The 14046-nt window shown below is 38.5% G+C and overlaps 1 protein-coding gene across 4 annotated transcripts; it reads right to left on the reverse strand.

The window, feature by feature from the left end:
- Positions 1–347: 347 nt before the first annotated feature.
- On the reverse strand, positions 348–13184 carry pigr (polymeric immunoglobulin receptor). 4 transcript variants are annotated; one of them, XM_086096016.1, is made up of 8 exons: positions 13047–13184; positions 12141–12485; positions 11953–12034; positions 9963–10189; positions 2192–2294; positions 1974–2059; positions 1650–1699; positions 348–1562 (listed from the first exon to the last, which is right to left on the reverse strand). In XM_086096016.1, exons 1-8 carry the CDS (start codon positions 13093–13095, stop codon positions 1548–1550), a joined length of 957 nt encoding a protein of 318 aa, XP_085952142.1. In that variant the 5' UTR covers positions 13096–13184; the 3' UTR covers positions 348–1547. The 4 variants fall into 4 exon arrangements, with proteins under 4 accessions (XP_085952142.1, XP_085952132.1, XP_085952161.1 ...); XM_086096006.1 differs by having other exon boundaries at positions 2192–2291; positions 9948–10189; XM_086096035.1 differs by lacking the exon at positions 1974–2059.
- Positions 13185–14046: the final 862 nt, after the last annotated feature.

A 14046-nucleotide genomic window follows, 5' to 3' on the forward strand; every position in this document is an offset into this window, starting at 1 on the left:
TGACCCAACAGTTTGACAACAACAGCCACAGACTACCAATAATAGTCCTAATGTAACATGCTGAGTGTTTGTATTGTATTTTGGGGGTGGGTTGAGCTGAAGTCCCAGCTCTGATAGGATATGTTTATGGTCCCACACGGTGAAAACCTTCGTTAGGCAATTAAAAACGTCATTTATTAGATCATCTTTTCCTTGGTTCTCACCTCCAGTTTTTTTTTTTGCTAATAAATAAGGCTAATGCAATCTTCTTGACATAAAAGTGTTACACTATTCCCACTTTTAGTCCGATTGATGTGATAGTGGGGATTTTTCAGGCTAAGAACTGTACAAAAAATACATGACAAAACTTCTGTTTACCGAATTTTATTGTGAAAAGATCATTACTGCATATTGCACACAATCTACAGTAAAATCAACTCAATTGTAAATGCATGCCCAAACGACAGTGGAAGGAATTACATGTTGTAAGAGATTGCTGCATATGGACCTGCAACTGAAATACATGACACGAATGCAATAACTAGGACATTCTCACAGTCTTTATTTGCTTCTCTCTCTCTCTCTCTCTCTCTCTCTCTCTCTCTCTCTCTCTCTCTCTCTCTCTCTCTCTCTCTCTCTCTCTCTCTCTCTCTCTCGCTCTCACTTGCTCGCTCTCCCTCTCTATCCCATATTGTACATGATTGCATTTTTTTTCCAGCATTGCAAATACAAAACTTTCTTTATGTAGAAATGAGAGTCAATTGGTTTGTGTGTCTCATTAGCCTTTCCAAGTGACAATTATTCTTAGGGTTACTGTGTCCCACATTTATTCTGACACAAATGTTCATACAATGGCCAGAGTACACATTTTTGTTTGTTTGTTTTTGTAAACTAATATTGTGGTTGGGAGTGATTCTCGTGTTCAGAATGAGTTTGTTGCAGATGTTTTGTTGATTTATGACAGTAATAATGTTACCCCTTATCAAATTATAAAGCCACAATTGTGATTAAATGAGAACATTAAAAATTGAAGGTTAATTTATTGCTCCTGATGTTGATTAATTAATCAAAGGCCATTTTTCATACCGGCAACAAAAACAGCTTCCGTTGAAAATAATCTCTATCACTTTTCAGACTGTTCTCATCTTCAGGCAAATAATTGTGTATATATATATATATATATATATATATATATATATATATATATATATATATATATATATATATATATATATATATATATACATGTGATCTCACTTGCCAATGAGTCTAAAAATGGCAATTATAATTATTACAATTATTTTCATAGTTTCATTTGTATATATTTTCAACAGCATTTTTTATGTGCAAAAAAAAGAATTAAATTGACATTTACATAGATGTTATGCTATCTGCTCGTTACATGGTGCTCCAGGGAGTCAGAAGAAAACCAAAAGACAAAACCAGTGGTATGTTATTTGAGTACACCTGGCCATCCATTGGATTGCAGTTGGAGAAAGATATTGTGGGGTTGTTGTTGTTGTTGTTGTTGTTGTTGTTGTTGTTTGTTTGTTTTTCTGCATGTCACACTAGCAATAGTCCTCCTTTAAGGAAACAGAAAGACATAATTTTACGTAATCAGTCTTTTTTAAGCGATAAGCCTGTGTGATATGCTGCTCACGTGGACTTACCTTGTGTTTTGCTTTCATCCCCTTCGTTTGTCTTAGCTCTGCAAAGTGTTCTGGAAATCGACGAGAAGAAGATGCAAGACATTGACCACCATGCATGCATAATGCATATGTAGGCTACACTTAATGCTTTTGAAATGCATTATTATTATTATTATTGTTATTGTTACCATTCATCTTTGACTGTTTTATATTTTTGTTGAGAACCAGATCACAAAACATGCAGGCATGCATGGTTGAAATGACGATTGTTTGACCTTTTTAGAAATGATCTCTTGGTGAGTATCAATCTCATCAAGACTGTGATGTGATTAAATGAAAACCTACCGTGTTTCCACATCCTCCTTGCTAATACAGCCAAGGCCGCAAGCAGCATGACCGAAACACATATCATCACCGACTGCATGGTGAAGCTAACACATAGAAACAAGCACACCATGTTCTCAAGACTGTCCATCTTGAAAAGCCAGACGAAGCAAACTCATGTGAAATGTGCCGCTACTTCTCGTGATTTTCAAACAGTGCAGTTAATATGTCTTTCTTACGTTTGAGGCTTCCAGTAATCATTTGTGACGGATTTGGGGGCATCTGCATCTGCGAGAGGCTGAATTGCCGTTGCCTCGGGTGTCACAGTCGCCGCTGCTGCTGCTAGAAACAAGAGTGCACAGAGAGTTTTCTTCTCACTTTAATTATTTTAAGCAGTATCTGTAACTTTTTTATTGTGTTGAAATGACAATTGCGTAGACCAGTGGTGTCAAACATACGGCCCGCGGGCCGGATTAGTCCCACAAAGGGGTTTAATGCGGCCCGCGAGATGCACTTGTAAAGTAAAAAAATTAATAAAATAAGTAATGCTAGACCAATTAATCTGACGGCCAAAATCAACAAAACATAAATCTGTAATTTCACAAGCAATTATCAGATGAGCAATGCAACTTGTACACAGAATTGACTTAGATGTCTTTATTTTATACACGGTTTGTTGAAAAAAATGTAAAATAAAAACATAGATGAGCATAAATCAAACAAACGTGCTGAATGTGACACGCATTCAGCTACTGGTAACAACAACACATATGACATGCATTAAGGTCCTATAACTTGATGATAATATGATGTTTCTGTATTAGGCAATTTGTAACTAATGGTTGTGTTTCTATAGTCAGGAACCCGGCTGCTGCCAGCGGGATCGAGCGGATTCACCTCCGATGGGCACCAGGGGTTGATATTCGGATTCACGGCATGCCAGTGGGTTAATTCTGTGGGTGCTGTCCCCCCTGGCTGGGCGTGGGCGGGTCTGCCCCTCTGTTGGCTGCTGGGTGGCGGCTGCGTCTTGGCCGTTCCCTGGGTCTCTTGGGGGGGTGCTGCGTTGCGGGGCTTTCCCTGGTGTCGGGGGCGGCGCCGTTCCGGCGCGGTCCGTCGCTCTGGGCCCGGCGACGCGGTTCGGGGCCTGTGGGCCGCCGGGGTGCCCGGTGGTTCCCTCTCCCCTCCCCCTTCCTCCCCCTTGCTGCCTCTCCCTCCTCGCCTCTCCCCGCCCGTCCTCCGCCTCCCTGTCCCTTCTCCCTCGTCACCCTTCCTCCTCCTCTCCCCCTCTCTTTGCGTCCCTGCCGCTGCCCCCTGCCCTTCTTGTCGTCCCCTTCCCCCCTCCCTTCCCCCTCCCCAGTACGCCTTCCTTCCCCTCCCCTGGGCCGGGGGCTCCATCCATGGCCCGGGTCTCGGTGCTACGGGGGCCGGCGGGGGTGGCTGGGGTTTGATGTCGTGCCCGCCCCGCTCCAGTGGGCGTCGTGGCACCTCGGGCGGGACCCAGTATCCGGGGGGTGAGCCCTATCGCCCCGCCGGACGGGTCCCATATGCCCGCCGGGGTCCTGGTGGGGTGGGTGGGGTCTTGGTGGGCCGGTGCGCCTCCTGCCCCCGCCCGGTTGGGGAGGGCCCCGCTGGTCACTCCTCTTAACTCACTACACTAGGTTTGCACAATACACTTTTATAGACATATAGGGCACATAACACACTTTGGGGGGTGGGGTAGGGTGGAAACACCGTCTTTACCCTACAACTCCCCTCCAATTTTAATACACCACACAACTTGTGGGGGGGGGGGGGGGGGGGGGCTTGTGGGGGTACCATCGGTTGGGGGCCGCAGTATAGAGCTCTTGAGGCCTCCCTGATTTTATGTTTTTTGGATTTGTTGGGGTCTGGATGTTTCTTGGGCTGGGGAGGAGTTCTGGTGGGGGGTGTCTGGTCGGTGCTGGATTTCACCTTCCTTGGTTTTCTTTGGTCCCCTCGGGTCTCCTGGTGTTCGGTTTAGGTGAACGGTATGAGATTTTTTCTAATAGGTTTTCTGGTGAGCTAACAAATACACGCACGCACGCACGCACGCACGCACGCACATACACATACTCACCCACACACACACACACAAAAATAAATAAAACAATTTAAAAAAATAAAAATAAAATAAAAATAAAAGAGCAATGATGATGACATTTCCGAATGAACAATACTGAGCTCTTTAAAAAAAAAAAAAAAAAAAAAAAAGAAGTCCTATAACTTCGTTAACTGCGCCACGCAATGTATTTTAGGAACAATATATTTGCAAAACAGGTAGGTATAACACGCCCGGAACTCATACGTGTTGCCGTGTTCCTTTTGCATTTTTGGAACAATATTTACAGTTGAGCCCCGTCATTTAGGGATGGCCTGCAAATAGCGAAGATGTGTGTTTAACTGACGCCAATTGTTTTTAAGTTGTTTTTACCAGTCCGGCCCACTTAAAATATTTTCTTCCATGTGGCCCCTGAGCTAATATGAATTTGACACCCCTGGCGTAGACGATGTATCGGAAGGGTCATTGTGAAGAATGCAACCATGCCCAGGTGCACTTACTGGGCCTGGGACTAATTGCATATAGCTGACTATTGAATGATGTCAAAGAAAATAGCTTCTAACCTAAAGGTCGTTTCATTTTTACATTCATAATCCTTATAGTAATAAGCACAAACAGTTCAGTTGATGAAGTACAAGTGTGTGAAAGTAGGAATGAATATTCTGGATGAACGTGCAAAATTATATAGAGGTTTACATACAGTTGTTGTAATTTGCTCTCAAGGACAAGTGTGGACATCATGACTAAGGATGTCCAAGAATAATTCATCAATTATATTTTCCCACACTCTTTGATTTGACTTATTTAAAGATGGACTAATGTTTAGTTGTTTTCCCTCTCCATATTAATGGGTCACATGACACAAGACACAAAGCATTTGTGAATTGAGGTTCTATCCTTTCTGAGTAGAGTTAGTGTGTTCTCCCTATGCTAGCGCAGGGTTTCCTCCCGCATTCCAAAAACATGTGATATGTTAAATAAATAAAAGTTCTATATTGGCCTTTAGGTTTGACTGCCATGTAGCTCCAGACCTGATGGTACATTTATAATGTACTGGTGACAATTCTAAAATACCAGAGTCGGTTAGCGTTAGGGTACCCTTCATTTCTGGCATTTCTGAAAAAGTCGACAAGATTACTAATCTGATTGTTAGATCGGATTTAATTCACACAATACGGAGCATTTGATGTGTTGAAAAAACAGTCAAAGATACTGAAGCAAGACTTGATTACCTTCTACAAAAAAATGCAAAAATCTTTAAATGCAGATGTGTTTCTGAGTGGTTCTCTGCCTACGGGCCGGCCAGAGGATGAGCGCTTCAGCCGGGTAATGTTGCTGTCGAGATGGCTGACAAGCATCTGTCGTTATATTCAGTGAACTTTATTAACAATTTGTCAATTTTTGGTGAATGTTGGCATGTTTTCCATTGCAATGGGATTAAAGCAGGGAGTCAGATTACTGACAGCCAACATTTTCTACAGTGTGCGTCACTGGATGCTACGTTCCCACAACAAAGGTCATGTTGAACCAAAACAACTGATAAAACGAGAGTCTGGTCCAATCTCACACACACCTCTCTCCAGAACAGACTGATTTGTCCTCAGAGTTCCCAGTCTGCCAAACAACAACACCTGCACTGTACATCACCCACAAGCTTTGCTATACACTGTAAACCCGAACGTTCAATATAATCAAATGGATTAAGTACGCAGTACTGAAAGTTTTAAAAAACGACTACTAATTTAACTATTTTAAGTTGGTGTAACTTCGTATGCTTTTATGAGTAATTTGCACAAATAATTGAATTGGACTATACTAGTTTTTGGGTATGGTTAACTTCAAAACATTAATTAGCTATAAAAAATATATATTTTGTGATTAAAATCTTGTTTGTATTATTCCAAAAAAGGTAGTATTTATATGTGGAACCAAAAGTGCCCAAATTAAATAAATGAATACACCATTAAATAATTAAATAAATGTGCCATTAATTCATTACAATTTGCATTTATTAATTAAATATGGATTTAAATAAATCAATGTGTTATTAAATGTGTTATTAATTAATGAAATTACCTATGATTATTTGTATATATTTATATATATATATATATATATATATATATAGTTATTTCTCTATTTAATTAATTATTTCATGGTCACTGTGTTGCGGTGTTTCATGAATTAATTGTATCTGTCAAACTCACCCATCAAAGTTTGGTGGGCAGCTCCTAACACCTGATTGGTCACCCTGCTCACCAAGTCAAGGCAAATCCATTTCAGAATAATGAATTGATGCAGAGTGAGTAGCTAGTAAACACAATTCAATAGGCTGGGTGCCACTATTGACCTCAATGGGTGCGTTACCATTAGACTCCGATTTACGCTCTCATGAGGTGCTTTTTAAGACGTGCTGAAATGGAGGTCACTTTTTTCGCATTTCCTGTAGTCATGTGACCCCGCCCGGTAACAGGAAGAAAAGGAAGGTGGAAGTACAGGGCCACTCGCTTTTGTGTCGAAATTGCTTCCTGAGGGGACAACAAGTCTTATTGAGGCAAGGCTGCCGCGGTTCCATACACGCATTCAATTTAATCTCATGACGTTTATGAGGTGCCGTTAGAGTGACGTGACCACCTACAAGAATTGTGAGATCTTGCGAGAGTCGAGGCGGGACATTACGAGAACTACGCCTCAGAAGTAAATCACTCTTCAATGGAAACACCTACAAGTCAAAACTGTACTTTAGCGAAATAATAGAAATATCGCTTTATTTTTATGTTGGTTTTGCACAATAACAAGCCTCGATCACTCTATATCAGCAAAAAAAAAAATCCAGCACTTTAGCCGCCATGTTTCTAACCTCTTCAAGCCGATTGGACAAGATTTGAATTAATCAACCCCGCCCACTAGCTTTGACAGGCGAGTTTGACAGATAAAATAAATTCATAAAACGCTGCAACACAGGAACATAAAATAAGTAAATACAAAAATAATTATAAATATATATATATATATATATATATATATATATATATATATATATTCATATATGTAGTAATTTAATTAATGACACATTTATTTAATTATTGGTTTATTTAATTCATTAAATAAACATTCATTTAATTTAATTAAAAATGACACATTTAATTATTTCATGACAGATTTATTTAATTATTGGTTTATTTAATTCCATATTTAATTAATAAATGACATGTTTAATTATTTCATGACACATTTATTTAATTATTTAATGGTGTATTCATTTATTTAATTTTTGGCACTTTTGGTCCTCCATATATTTACAAATACAATTGATTTATATAAAACATAATCAAAATAAAACTTAATATATGTAATGTAATATTTTATGTTTTGTGTACATGTTTCATAATTTATTTTACTCTGCAGTTGACATTGTAAATGACAATCTGTTATCAGTTTCCTTACCTGGTTAAAAATACATTAATAATAATTTAGGTTAGATTATAAAAACATGCTCATAGCAGATGGCATGATGGTCCAACTGGTTCGCAAATTTGCCTCTCAGTGTAGAGATTGTGAGATCGAGTCCGGGCTTCTGGATGGAGGTTGCATGTTCTCCATGCTCCTGCGTGGGTTTTCTCTGGGTAATCCAGTTTCCTCCCACATTCCCAAAAATATGCATGGTAGGTTAATTGAACACTCTGAATTGTCTCTAGGGTGTGTACCCTGCGACTGGCTGGCAACCAGTTCAGGGTGTACCCTGCCTACTTCCCAAACAGCTCCAGCATTCCCACGACCTTCATGAGGTCACAGTGTATTTATAGTTTGACCTTAAATTAACTTAATCCAGTAGTTTTAAAATGAACATTTATAAAACAGTAACTGAGAATAATTGAGTTGCTGTAATATAAAGCTTAGTAACTGTGTATCCCCAAAAAATTGTTGAGTGTCATCAAACCATTCAAGTTCAGGAAAACTTTAACCTTTGAGTTACCTTGAGTTCCCAGTCTGCCAAACAACACCAACAAAACCAAAAAATTGTTTGCAAAGGTCCAACACACAATCAAGGTCACATTCTTGCTCTCGTTATCTCTAAGGGAGTTGACATTTCATCTGTTGAAGTTAAAGATCATTACTGTGTGTTCTTTGAAATACAAATAATCCCAGAAGTTTAAGACAACCACTGTCTCCATTTAAAAAATAAAAAATAAAATGTAAAAAAGAACACAAGCAGAATGTTTATGAAATGAATGACTGTCACCAACTGAGAGAGAGAGAATAGAGAGACAGAGACTGTTAATGATTTTTGGGATGAATTCACCTCGAAAAGCTCAAATGTCCTGGATGCTGTTGCTTTTTCCATTTCATGTCGACCTTAAAACACCTTGCGCGCTCCAAACATAATGACAGAGCAAAAGTGGAGAAAAACTAAATTCCAAGTTCATTTTGACTTGTACAGACAATGTCTTTGTCATTTTAACAAAGCGCAAGTAATAGCAAGACAACTCAACAATACACGCACTCTATTTGCCGTGGGCGACAAACTCACAAATCCTCCAAATCAAACAGCGCCAGAACTCTTCTCAACAGATAAATGCAATGGATTTGCCTGCTACTTTAGTGAAAAAGTACAATCCATCAAGTCAAACGTTGTCACAAACTAGCAAAATGACAGCACTTAAAATCACTCAGGAATAATTCAATTACCGTGACATAATGTGATTCAGTGGCTCAGATTTGGTTCAGCAGTTGAAATCATCCACTAGCTGTCTTCACTCAATACCATCTGACTTGTTCAAAACTATTGTGAAATCTGTTCAAACCGATTTCACAGCAAATAATCAACTGCTCACTTCAGTCAGGTGAGCTTTCCAAACCCCTGAAAGTAGCCACCATCAAGCCCGTTTTCAAAAAGGGAACGCTGGATGTCTCTTTGTTAGCAAATTATAGACCTATCTCAAATCTCCCCGTCTTAAATCAAAATTGTCGAAAAAGTGTTTTTTTATTCAACTCAAATGGGCTTTTTGATCAATTCCAGTCAGGTTTCTGACCTCGTCAGAGCTCAGAAACGGCTCTGATTAAAGTACTTAATGATATGCAGGGAAGGTATCGTTGCTCTGCTGAAAACGATCCTGTTGATTCATTTTCCCTTAATCCAAAATTGGATTATGCCTCACTGATGGTTTTGTAACAGACAAATAAAATAACCAGGCTTGTGAAAACTTTAAAATAATAATAATAATAAAATTTAAAAAATATTTTTTATTTTCAAGGGGTACACACCTAAGTGATGACGCTTTGGAGATATTTAAAAAAAATAAAAATAAAATTTCATTGAGTTACTTTTGGAAATGTGACCGAGTACGTTTATAGAAAAATAAGAAATATCTCACGCTACCACTTCTGTTTGCAGAAAATACACAACTGTTAACAAAAGACTGGCCCACAACTATTTGTCTTCTCATGCTTTCCTTCTCACAAGCAGCTTTTTGTAAAAAAAATCAAAAATCAAAATCAAAACAAAACAAAAAACACTGTTGCAAAAAATGAAAAGTTACCTGGGGTCTTATTGGATCTCAGTGCAGCATTTGATACGATTGATCATAGTATACAGTTGAACAGGCTTGAAACTAGGGTGGGGTTAAAGAGAACAGTCCTTAAATGGTTCGGGTCCTATTTGGAGGAAAGGAGTTACTTCGACCTTTTAATTTTTTGTTGTTGTTGCAGCACAAAATGGATTTTCACTGCATAAAACGTTCCATGTGTTTTAGAGAAAGTTGCAGAAAGACCAAGAAAGCATAGGCATAGTAGATAATAGCCCAATTCAGGTTATAGTGCTTAACATTTTGTAAAAGCGCCAACTAAATTCTAGTGAGGTCTTGCAAAATAAATCACACAGAAATACGAAATGAAATATATGCAGTTTATGTTCTTACTTGCTGTCAACTTACTAGTTGATGGTCGGTGTAAGACCTGCACTTGCACTGAAACCTGCTGTTGTCCGGCAGAACACCAGTACCAGCCCATATCTTTCATCTGCAACTTCTTTATGGTAATGCTCAAAGTCCTCGTTTTGTCATCATGGATGGCCACAGACTTGTCTTCATAGCTTCCTTCAGCACCCGTCACCAGGCAAGAGCTGGCGTCTCCACTCCTACACCACTTCTTCTCGCTCTCTCTGTTGGTAAACGAACAGTGAAATGAATGAATGAACATGTGTGAGCATACGTATACAGTATAGATCACTCTGAGTAGCTGCCGTGTTGAACGAGTCCCGCGATGGTCTTAAAGCTCCGATTATAAAATTACGCTGATGTGGCTTAGATCATAGTTGCATGTCTGGTATTTGTAACAAACCGATCCGCGTCAAAATTGCTAAAGAATTCGATACGATGGGTTCTAATGAACTTTGGAGCCAAACACACAGCTTGCTCTATTGCTAATACAGGGTTTCCAAAAAGTCTGGGTCCATGGTAAAAAAAACAAAAAAAAAAACGTCTTAAACCATTAAGGCCTAAAGCGCCTGCCAAAATATGCCTCTAAAACCTATGGGTGACTTTAGAATCACCCCCGAAAACCTGAAGTTTTCCCGGAAATTCAACATAATAATTGAGATCTCAGCTCTCCCGGCCTTAATGGGTTAAAGATACTGAATGCAGAGAAATCAATTTGAAATCGCTACTTCCACCTGTTGACAAAAAATTAAACTGCACACATCCTTCTTCACGTACACAATGCGCACATGACGCCACATCCGCAGAGGGCGGGAAATTCGAACCTGAATCTTGTCTGAAAACTTTTGGCCAGAGGCAGGAGTATCAATTGTGAACATCAACGGTGTTAATCTACTAATTAGACTATGTTTTAGTTATAAATGGTCAAATAAAAATGCTATTGTAAAGATATTTTTGGCCAAATTGTTACAGAGGGCAGCTTTAAAACAAAGCAACTTTATTCAGTTCAGTAATTTGATGTGCTTTGCTTTGCTGTCGATTTCAGCACATTGACTGGTAATACCTTAATTTTGCAATGCACATCAAACTATGCCTTGAAAATGATGGAAATCATGTTGGAAATATTATTTATCTAGATTACAGTTGAATAAAATGTTTTTGTTTTAAGAAGTATGTGGGGGGGGGGGGCATTTACCAGAATTTATGGATACCCTGAATGTCTATGATCTCCGCTGCTAGTGATTGGAAAATCTCTTTAATTTCCAAATTACTATCTGCAGGTAGCTAGTGTACCAAGTAGCATACAGACGAACCCATGCAGTATTCAGGCTGTTTGCTGCAAAGACAATTTTTGCGCCGGTTTTACAACAACAAAAAGTGTGCACTCTAAAAAGAGAATTGTTGAACTAATTTAAGATTAATCAAAGAATTATTGACCATCTTAATAAAATTGCTTCAAGTGCTAACACTATATTGAATTAAGTGGATCCAAAGTGATATATTAAATTAATTAAATTGATCCAAAGTGAATATATTCAATTCAATTTAATGAACTCATAATTAAATACATGTAATATATTCACTTTGTATTAACTTAATTTAATCGTGTGTTACCACTTGAAGAAATGTTATTAAAGTTGTTTAACAATTTTAATGATAATCTTTTTAAAGTATGCAATAACTCGACCTTGATACTACCGTTGGCCATAATATAAGTCTCCTCCATTTACTCGTCAGGTCAAATTTGATTTATTTTCCCGGAAATACAGTGTGCCAAGTACGTATTTTTTCCTCTGAAATACGTCATCTTAAGTTACGAACCAGAAAGAATGTGTTTGCTGACGTCTGGTTTTTAAAGTGAGTCCAGCCTTTGCCTACTTTAAGCTTGGATTTGAACTCCATCAGCACTTGAATGTATTTCATGCTTCTTTTTTTTTTTATGTGAATAACAAAAGGGTTCCAAAACATCAAAATGGACTGTAAAGACCTGTATCTTGGACTGTAGAGACATTGAACAGTGACACTTCGTCCCTCCTCCTCACTCAGCCTGCCATTCACGACAGACATTTCTGCAGAAAACAAATGGAATTTATCTTGTGGTAAAAAAAAAAAAAAAAGCATGAAAAATGTTGTGCCAAAGAACGTGCTGAAAGTAAAATACAATCCTCCACTCACCTGGGATGACTTTGACGTAAGTGAAGGCATAGTCATCAGCTTCCCAAATTCCACCAAGCTCCACACCACACATGTACCAGCCAGAATCTTCCTCCATTAAGTTCTTCATTGTCACTGTGAAGACTTGCTGGATCGGGTCATCAAAAATACTTACTTTGTCCTCTGACTGGCCGTCAGAGAGGGAGTCATCTGTGCGGGCCAAACTTGTGCAGAAAACTCTTGTTTCCCCCCGACACCAGTACTTCACATTGCTGGCATACTGAGGCTCATAAAGACATGGGAGAACGAGCGAATCACCTTCCAGGACTGTATACTCCTTCTGGGTCGTCAGCCCACAAAGAAGACCTGATGGACGGATGAAATGTGCTCTAGTGTTGCTTTAACTTCAATTTCACCAGCAAGGGTCAGTCACAATTGCGTGATCAGGTTTTATGTTAAGTGAAGGAAAGCAAAGTGCTTTTGACCATTTCACGGTTTCACTTTCCTTTTGTCAGAAAACGATCCACTTGATTAATTTTCCCTTAATCCAAAATTGCCTCACTGTTGGTTTTGTAACAGACAAACCAACCAACCAACCAGGCTTGTGAAAACTTTAAAATAATAATAATAATAACATTAAAAATATATTTTTTTTTTTTCAAGGGGTACACACCTAAGTGATGAAGCTTTGGAGACATAAAAAAAAAAACGTTTCATTGAGTTACTTTTGGAAATGTGACCAAGTACGTTTATAGAAAAATAAGAAATATCTCACGCTACCACTTCTGTTTGCAGAAAATACACAACTGTTAACAAAAGACTGGCCCACAACTATTTGTCTTCTCATGCTTTCTTTCTCACAAGCAGCTTTTTGTAAAAAAATCAATATCAAAACAAAAAACACTGTTGCAAAAAATGAAAAGTTACCTGGGATCCATGGCAACAGGCTTAGTAGCAAACAGCTGACTTGCTTCATGTCTAAATCGGTGAAACGTTTTTATCCCAATTTCTTCCGAAGTCTGTGTTTTTCAGACTGCAGGTTCCGCATTTTCAACCTCTCTCTGGTCATGTGACCACAAGTTGGATCCAGATGTTGCATGTGTTAACCACATAAATGCCAGATAGAGCTCAATAAACAGTATTATTTCTATTTTAGCTTACCTAAAAAAAATATGAAATATACTATTGTTTGCAACATTTTTAACATATTCAAATTCTAAAGTCATGCTTATGCACTCTGGGGAAATGCATTGTGATCATTTTCACGATTCAAGATGCTTTATTGCCAGTTCTGGGGTTACGTACCTATCATGCATGGAAGCTAATATTTGTCTGACCCAGACAAATACTGTGCTGTGTTAAAAGGGTCAAGTAAAAAGGCTATAAAAAAATCAATCCATCCATTTTCTATAGCGCTTGCCCTCATTTGGGTCAAGCATGAGCTGGGGTCAATCAAAGCTGACTTTAGGCAAGAGGATGATACAGCCAGCCAATCGCAGAGCACATATCGATAAACAACCATTAATTCCTATGTTTTTGGAATGTGGGAGGAAGCCAGCTTATACTCAAAGAAGAATATGCACAGTCCGCACTGTAATAAAAAAAAAAATGTAAAAAAACAACAACAAAAACTGTAATTTTCCGGCAGCTGGGGCACCCAAAAAATACTATGAAATAACAGAAAATTACTTTCTTTTTTTTTTAAACATGTTTTTCCCTATAATTAACAATATTGTATGTAATATAACAGTATATGACAAGAAACATTTTGTGATTAGTCTTTCAAAACATGGCCAATAACTGTTTAAAAAAACAACAACTAGTTATTGGGTTTAAAATTGCAACAGTTTATCGTGATGGTAATTCGTTTATATAGCATTTTTCCCCTTACAAAGCTCTCAAACCGCTTTCCATTTTGACTAGTCAT

This window comes from Leptonotus elevatus, chromosome 1 (genome assembly GCF_054856555.1).
Source record: "Leptonotus elevatus isolate MCC_2025b chromosome 1, RoL_Lele_1.0, whole genome shotgun sequence".
NCBI lineage: Eukaryota > Metazoa > Chordata > Actinopteri > Syngnathiformes > Syngnathidae > Leptonotus > Leptonotus elevatus.

Coding starts and splice junctions, on each gene's coding strand:
- pigr (XM_086096006.1), bottom strand. CDS start 13,095: ATGAAGCAAGTCAGCTGTTTGCTACTAAGCCTGTTGCCATGGATCCCA. Junction 12,035..12,140: donor TTACGTCAAAGTCATCCCAG/GTGAGTGGAGGA, acceptor TGTTTTCTGCAG/AAATGTCTGTCGTGAATGGC. Junction 2,292..9,947: donor AACTAGTAAGTTGACAGCAA/GTAAGAACATAA, acceptor TGTTTCTAGCAG/CAGCAGCGGCGACTGTGACA.